General features: G+C 39.0%; 1 protein-coding gene across 1 annotated transcript; it reads right to left on the bottom strand.

Moving 5' to 3' along the window:
* Positions 1-4,617: 4,617 nt before the first annotated feature.
* On the bottom strand, positions 4,618-8,152 carry LOC141595682 (uncharacterized). Its single transcript, XM_074415647.1, has 2 exons — positions 7,808-8,152; positions 4,618-4,926 (listed from the first exon to the last, which is right to left on the bottom strand). The coding sequence occupies exons 1-2, from the start codon at positions 8,150-8,152 to the stop codon at positions 4,618-4,620; spliced, it is 654 nt and encodes a 217-aa protein (XP_074271748.1).
* Positions 8,153-8,414: the final 262 nt, after the last annotated feature.

The raw sequence follows: 8,414 nt of genomic DNA, 5'->3' as shown, positions 1-8,414 counted from the left end.
ATTTATTACATTAGCTAGCCTTTTAATTATATTGTATAGATGTGGTAGTAATTTATTGCAACCAATGTAATTTAAGCGATGATGTACTAGGCTACTAGCTTGTCAAAGGACTTGGCTTGTAAATCCAATTGGTCACCGATACGTTGCATACGCAACAATAAAAATCGTTATCTAATCATTGAATGTTGTACCCGTGTCATCAAATTGTTCGAATGCTTTTGTTGGGTAATTTGATTATCAGTATTTAATTTAGTCCATTTGTATTACATAACCCTTAATTACAGATAGTGTACGTGTTATGGCCTTAAACGAGGGAATGAAGCAATTAAAATTCATACTTTATACCTTGATAACTTTCTCGTTGCCTAGGATAACATTAGACTCAAAGATGCGGTCAGTAGTAGTTGCTCCAACTGTTATGATCCATGGAGCGTAATTGAAGATAAAATGAGGGGAGTGAAGAAGTTAAGAACAGGGGATGATTGAAGGTAGTATTATTCAATGAATCAACGTAATACAAGGCTTCTCAATATATACAATACCTACTCCATAATTCATGGGATACACATAATATAATCTCCTAAATAAAAGGTAACAAAATAACTAATTATAGGTAAATACAATAATACAGCTATTCACATAATATACTTCCCATAATTATCGTCTTAGAATATTGTATAATGTTGACCATATCTCATTAGGGAGGGACCAGAATTCCCCGCCGCGCAAATTACAGTAATTCCTTTCTGAACAGCATGGAGTGCTCCAATTGCAATAGGGTCGCAGCTAATATAGCTGACCCAGGGCATTGATCAAATTGACATATGTTGTACATGGCTATGCGTGATGCGGGGACCCCACCTCTTGCTGTCCCAGTCGCTAGGCCGTAGTAGGAAGCATTGTGTACAGGAATCCCAGCTGCTATTGACGCCACGTGAGTACCATGCCCAAAGGTGTCTCTAGGGAACGGAACCTCAGGCAAACTCTTTTTGTAATATCGCGCTCCAATTAACTTCCTGCCAACATTCCCATAGAAAACAGGGTTTACATTTCATCAAAAATCGACAAAAAGAAAATCAAGTCTCCTTTAACGAAAATGCAAACCTGAATACATTAATTATTTGCTAAAAAACTTAAATGAAAGGGTCGAATAAGTGAGACCAACAAATTATCCTGTAATGAAATGAGAATTCACGAGCCTTTCAAGATATCTAAGGCGGTTACAAGAACGAACTATTTTTCTCTGAATTAAGACATCCTATATTGGATTCTATAGCAAAGTAACGTTTGAGGCAGAAAAGATGATTTGTGAAGAATATTGTGTGCCATTTCATAATGTGCAAAGCTCTATTTATACAACAAGCATATCCCACAAATTAGGAATTAGCTATAACTATATCCTCTAAACTAGGAAAATATAATATGAATACAATCTCATAATATTAGGATATGATTCCTAATATTATGCTACCCCCCCCCCCCCAAGTTGGAGCATGGGGGTTAGCGATGCCCAACAGACGATGAAACTGGGAGAGATCGAGCGCCTTTGTAAGAATGTCCGCAAGCTGAGTAGATGTGGTGACATAGGACGGTTTAATAGTACCTCGTACAATTTCATCACGAACAAAATGACAATCAACCTCGATATGTTTGGTTCGCTCATGAAATACGGGATTGTTAGAAATATGGATGGCCGCCTTATTGTCACAATGAAGCATAACAGCCGTGTGATGCTCAAAACCCAAACTTCGGAGCAAACCCTTCAACCAGAGAATTTCACAAGTAGCGGAAGCGATGGCCCGATATTCAGACTCAGCCGACGAACGAGAAACAGTCGCTTGTTTCTTTGTTTTCCAAGAAATTGGGGAACCGCCGAGGAAAACAAAATATGAAGACAAAGAACGACGAGTGATAGGACAACTATCGTAATGAGCTTCACAATAGGCCTCGAGTACCATAGATGCGTCAGCACGTAAAAGAATACCCTGTGCTGGATTTTCTTTGAGATAACGTACAACTCGTACAACAGCATCCCAATGTGCTTGAGACGGAGCTTGTATAAATTGAGAAAGAATATGAACCGAATAGGTAATCTTGGGACGAGTAAGAGTGAGATAAACTAACTTACCGACCAAACGACGATGCTTTGTAGGATCGGAAAATAATGGCTCTTTATTTAAAGCCAGTTCGTGCTTCTCCTCCATTGAAACCTGGGCCGGTTTTGATCCGAGAAGTCCGGTTTTCGTCAATAAATCAAGCGTGTATTTGCGTTGACAGAGAAAAATTCCGCTGGAATTTCGTGCCACCTCAAGACCTAAGAAATATTTCAATTTCCCCAAGTCCTTCATACGAAAGCACCGACTGTGAATAACGACAGTATTATTACCAGCAATCCCTAAATCATCAACATACACTAGAAGATGAATAACAATACCATCCTTACGATAAACAAATAAAGAATGATCACAAGGACTATGAGTAAACCCATAGTCACATAATGCAGTGGCTAATTTCGCATACCAACAACGTGGAGATTGACGTAAACCATATAAAGATTTATGAAGACGACACACCTTATCACGCTGCCCATGCCTGAATCCAAGCGGAAGTCGCATATACACTTCTTCTTCCAAATCCCCATGAAGAAAAGCATTTTGAACATCCATTTGGTGTAGTTCCCAATTATTAATTGCAGCCACAGCAAGAAAGGTTCGGACCATTACCATTTTTACAGTAGGAGCAAAAGTCTCGGCAAAATCAATCCCTTCTTGTTGATGATTACCAAAAACAACTAGTCGTGCTTTGTATCGCTCAATTGTCCCATCGGATTGCCGCTTAATTTTATATACCCATATACATCCATTAGCGGTCTTATTTGGTGGTAAATCTACTACGGACCAAGTACTGTTTGCCTCTAAAGCAGCGATTTATTCCTCCATGGCTTGCTTCCATTTTGGATTAACAACGAATTCTTTAAAAGAATTGGGCTCAATATCATCAATAATAACTGGAAGAAAATGTTGATGGGCATTCGAAAAATTCTTACAATTAATATAATGAGAAATGGGATACGGAGTACCTGTGACGGACGATGGCGTGGGTGAAGGGATTGACGGAACCAAAGTCGTGTTAATGTGTTCATTGACCTTCTTCCACCGAATAAAATCTTTATTTCGAGAATTCTCAAATTTCTGTCTTTTCCCGCGACCCATCTCCTCATCGTTAGTAGCTGGTACTTCTCCCTGATTAGTACCATCAAATATTTCAGTACTAGTATTAGTAGAAGTATCAGACCCCATATCCCTTGCTGCAGTCCTCGGCTGTGTATCAGCAGACATATCAGACGAGGATGGCATGTTCTCATCAGCCGTTCTTCCTCCATCATCAGGCCTATCAGCCGTACCTCCATCTGCAGCAGCATCAGGTCTATCTGTCCCCGCCTGTTTTGACATTCAAAATATGCCTATGTTTTCTTTCAACTCGAGCATTTTGTTGGGGTGTCTTAACCATAGAAGTTTGAAAAATCATACCATTCTCTCGAAAAGAAGGAATAAGCCCTCGGAATTCCGTACCGTTATCACTCCGAACAATTTTCACAACACTATTAAATTGACGAGCAACTAAGGCAAAGAAATCACGCATGAATTTTGGAACTTCGTCCTTAGTTTTCAATAAATAAACCCAAACACTTCTCGAAAAATCATCAACAATAGACAAGAAATATCGGGAATCACAAGCACGATTAGAATTGTACGGGCCCCAAACGTCACAATGAATTAATTCAAACAAACATTCAGCTTTATTATCACTCAACGGAAAAGGAGTACGAGTCTGTTTAGCGCGGAAGCAAATATCACAATTCGAAAAATCACACGAAAAACTAGAAATAGAAGGAATGTGCTTCATAACCCGAGATGAAGGATGTCCCATTTTTTGATGCCACAACGCTGCATTCTCTTCCCTGGTTACAGCATTAACACGAATAGGTTCCATCATCGTCAAGTAGAAAAGCCCATCCAAAGGATCACCTACTCCAATCATCGGCAAGGCATGGTCTTGTATCAAACATTGGGCATTAGTAAATTTCACACATAAATTTTGTGTAGATAGAAGCTGCGAAACAGACAAGAGATTGCATTTGAAAGTTGGGACCAAAAGAACATTAGACAGTGATAAATTGTCGTTGATTCTAATAGTTCCAGCTTTAGTGGCCATCAAACTAGCACCTGTGGGTAACCCAATGTTGATAGGAGCAATAGGAACACACGACTCAAACAACTCCTCATTATAACAAATATGTGCGGATGCACCCGTATCGATTATCCATGTGAAAGGAAGCTTACCACTTAGCGTAGCCATATTAGCAACAACGGGAATCTCGCCGAAAGCCGCATTTACTTTAGCATTGGAAGTTGAAGCAGACGAGGTATCCCCTGTTTTGGGAACATGACGAGGGTGCCCAACAGGGAATTCAATCTTTTCCCAACAGCGACTCACCGTGTGGCCATCTTTGTTGCAGTTGATACATTTAAAACGAGGACGAGTAGACTCCGTCTTAGCAGGCTGGTTCTTACCAGACACGGCGCACGCCATTTGGGTACCAGCATCTTCACGAGACTAAACAACAGTTCTGACTTCTTCTTCCTGAAAAATGCGTGAATAGACAACATGTATATCGGGTAATGGTGATACACCGAGTATGCTGGAATGAACAGTTGCATACACCGGATCAAGACCCATCAGAAATCCACGCACTTGTTCAGTAGCCCTGCGTTTACGAATTATTCCTTGCACATCGCAACTTGAACAACAAGCACACGTTTGGAGAACATCATAATCGTTGATGTCTTCCCATAACATCTTAATTCGACCAAAATAATTCATAACAAACTCACCCGGCTTTTTCTTACATTCGGCAATATTCGACTAAAGTTGATAAATTTTGATATCATTTGCAACCGAGAAACACAAACGTATATCTGTGGGAAATAATCTGTATACTTCCCTTTATATTGAAGGATTATAACGAATTTAACAGTGATGATCAATAGTCATAAACAAAATACATAAACAAAGTATAAAGGATTAAGAATTAACCTTCGGTCCTAGCAAAATTGGCCTAAGAACAATATCAAAATTGATATTCGTCTATCAGTTGCACCCAAGACGATATGAGATATGCCATATTGATTGTGCTAGAATCGATCTAAAATTTTCTGTAAAATTTAGTTGTTTTTGTGTTTTTTCTGATGAGAGAGAAGGCTAGGTCAAGAAAAAGAATTAGGGTAGAATAATTCTCTCCCTTTCTTTCTTATACTGACCGAAATTTGGAGTCAATTAGGAAAGAATAATCCTTTCCTAATTTCGGCCATCTAACCGAAATAAGGAGTATATTCCAAAAATATAAAATGTGTTGAATTGTCATCTAGTGAGGATTGAACCCATGACCTCTTGGTATGTGTACCCTCACTATTACCACTATGACACATTCATCTTGTTGATATTAAATATAACTGATTATATTTAATTACGAATTAACAGATTAATTCGTCCAAGTTAACATTACATATATTTAATTAAATATAACTTATTATATTTAATTTACGAATTGACATTGATTAATTAATTCGTCTCAACTAATATTATTTAATTTTCATTAAATAATTATCTCATCAACACATTGACTAACTATTTAGTCATATTGGGCATCAATGTGATTATATTTCTATAACCACATTTCTCAAACACATCCTATAGGTGTGACCTTTAGGGACCAGTTGATCACCGCCATCTGTATGATAATAACGTCAAACTTTCTAGCAAGCCAACCGTTATTAGGTAAACGTTAATCAACTGATTAAATATACGAAGTATACCCTTGTGAACCTGTAAGAGATTTACAAATGTTATCACACTAATTTGTGGAGGACACAAGCTCCAACAAACTCCCACTTGTCCTCACAAGTGTATGTGTGATAACCGATTCTCATATCCTATAAAATTTCTCCCACTCAATGTAAAACAATTTGCAAATCCGAATTCACAAAGGTCGTATTTTACAAGCGATCAATATCAAGAGTGGTTTCCCCGACTAGAGAGTAACTTAACTAATAAACGAATCAACATTCGAGCATGGCCATGCATTTCAGTTACAACTCCTCGAGTGGCCCTGAGAAATAACTATACCTGATAAGGGTTGGATATTTTCCTCAACTCGAATCCTGCAGATGTAAGCACAGTATGAAATGACCCAGAAAAAATCTACTTAGCCTCCAGTTACGGCAGACCGTGAGATAGAAACCAAAGTCACCCAAAAACTGCCTTAATCTCAAGAGACAGTCGATAGTCAAAAGAATCGACTCTAGAAACATAATGGATGTCCTATCCACGACCTGGCACCGAATGTTTTTAAACATTTAGGACTCCATTACGTTGTCACAAAAAGTTGTCCTACGAGGTATCGTCATAATCTCGTATCTGTGATCAATCAGTCAACCGTTTGACTTATGGCTCGTTGAACCCACCATCAATCGACTGCACAATATAATAGCCGGAGTTATCAGCTCACATTGGCGATTACGGACCAAAACAAATATAATGTAATTCAGTTCACTTTGTGGCGTTCAAAGTTGTCAGTACAATCCACATGAAAAACAAAATATTATATATATAAAACGATGAAGTTATAAATAGTATATGAAAAAGATAATGTATCAAATCCATAATCAAGTACTACAACTCAGGAACATGTTTAATTCCCATGGAATTAACATACCCTACATGCTTATCATAATTCAACGGTTTGGTGAGAAGTTCCGCGATGTTATCATCCGTCGCAATCTTGTCAATCACTATCTCTTCTTTCTCCACGTAATCACGGATCAGGTGAGCTTTCTGAAGTACATGTCTAGATTTGTTGCTAGACTTTGGCTCCTTAGCCTGGAAGATGGCACCTCTATTGTCACGTGATCGGGTCATTCGAACTAGGAACTACCGAAAGCCCTTGTAAGAATTGACGCATCCATATCGCTTCCTTTGCTGCCTCCGAAGTGGCATAGTACTCGGATTCAGTAGTAGAATCTGCTACAACACTCTGTTTGGAACTCTTCCAGCTGACCGCAGCACCATTAAGAGTGCAGACGAACCCGGACTGAGATTTTGAATTATCTCGATCCGTTTGGAAGCTAGCATCTGCGTAACCGGTTGCGCATAGCTTAGTATCGCCTCCATAAGTCAATACCCAATCCTTAGTCCTCCGTAGGTACTTGAGGATGTTTTTGACAGCTATCCAGTGTGTTTCACCTTGAGTCTTTTGGTACCGACTCGTCATACTCAATGCATATGCCACGTCTGAACGTGTGCATATCATGGCATACATGATCGATCCTATTGCAGATGCATAAGGAACACGACTCATGCGCTCAATCCCTTCAGGCGTCGTCGGTGACAGAGACTTGCTCAACTGCATCCCAGTCGTCATAGGAAGGTTCCCCTTCTTGGAGTTAGTCATGCTGAACCTCTCAAGAACCTTATCCAAATAAGACTCCTGACTAAGTGATAACGTCCGTCGTGATCTATCTCGGTAGATACGGATTCCAAAAATGCGTTGTGCCTCACCCAGATCTTTCATCTGGAAATGGTTCTTCAACCATTCTTTAACCGAAGATAGGAAAAGAATGTCATTCCCAATCAAGAGTATGTCTTCAACCATTCTTTAACTGATTAAATATACGAAGTATACCCTTGTGAACCTGTAAGAGATTTACAAATGTTATCACACTAATTTGTGGAGGACACAAGCTCCAACAATATCCTCCCAGAAATCAAAAGCAGTTTCATGATAGGAAATGGACGATCGTAAGTCTGTTTCAATGGTATTAAAAATCCACGCAATTATCGTGTAATTGATAGCAGTCCAATCATCCCACTCCTTTGGATCAGCCGGCTTTTGCTTGAGAGTTCCGTCGATGAACCCGAGTTTTCTCTTGGCTCCCAACGCAACCCGAAAACCCTTAGACCATTCAGCATAGTTTTTCGTCCCTTTAAGAACAACATGAGTAATCCGTGCCCCGGTACCATCCTGGTTTGACAAGACATAAATCAGATTGATGGTATTATTCCCTCCACCATTGATGGACTTGTCATCAACCATTGTGAAGGATCACCAAATTTGGTAGAAAGAAAGAAAAAAAATGAAAAATATCAGAATAAGATGAGAACCTTGCTCACGATACCATATAGCAAAGTAACGTTTGAGGCAGAGAAGATGATTTGTGAAGAATATTGTGTGCCATTTCATAATGTGCAAAGCCCTATTTATACAACAAGCATATCCCACAAATTAGGAATTAGCTATAACTATATCCTCTAAACTAGGAAAATAAAATATGAATACAATCTCATAATATTAGGAT

The sequence above is a fragment of the Silene latifolia genome, chromosome 8 (genome assembly GCF_048544455.1).
Source record: "Silene latifolia isolate original U9 population chromosome 8, ASM4854445v1, whole genome shotgun sequence".
NCBI lineage: Eukaryota > Viridiplantae > Streptophyta > Magnoliopsida > Caryophyllales > Caryophyllaceae > Silene > Silene latifolia.
Note: the sequence above shows the minus strand (reverse complement) of the source record. Positions and strands in the feature narration are given on the sequence as shown.

Bases quoted from the DNA above. Each gene is read 5' to 3' on its own strand.
- LOC141595682 (XM_074415647.1), bottom strand. From the start codon at position 8,152: ATGGTTGATGACAAGTCCATCAATGGTGGAGGGAATAATACCATCAAT. The intron at 4,927-7,807 runs GTTGGAGCTTGT...TATCAACTTTAG, and splicing joins TTGATTTCTGGGAGGATATT to TCGAATATTGCCGAATGTAA.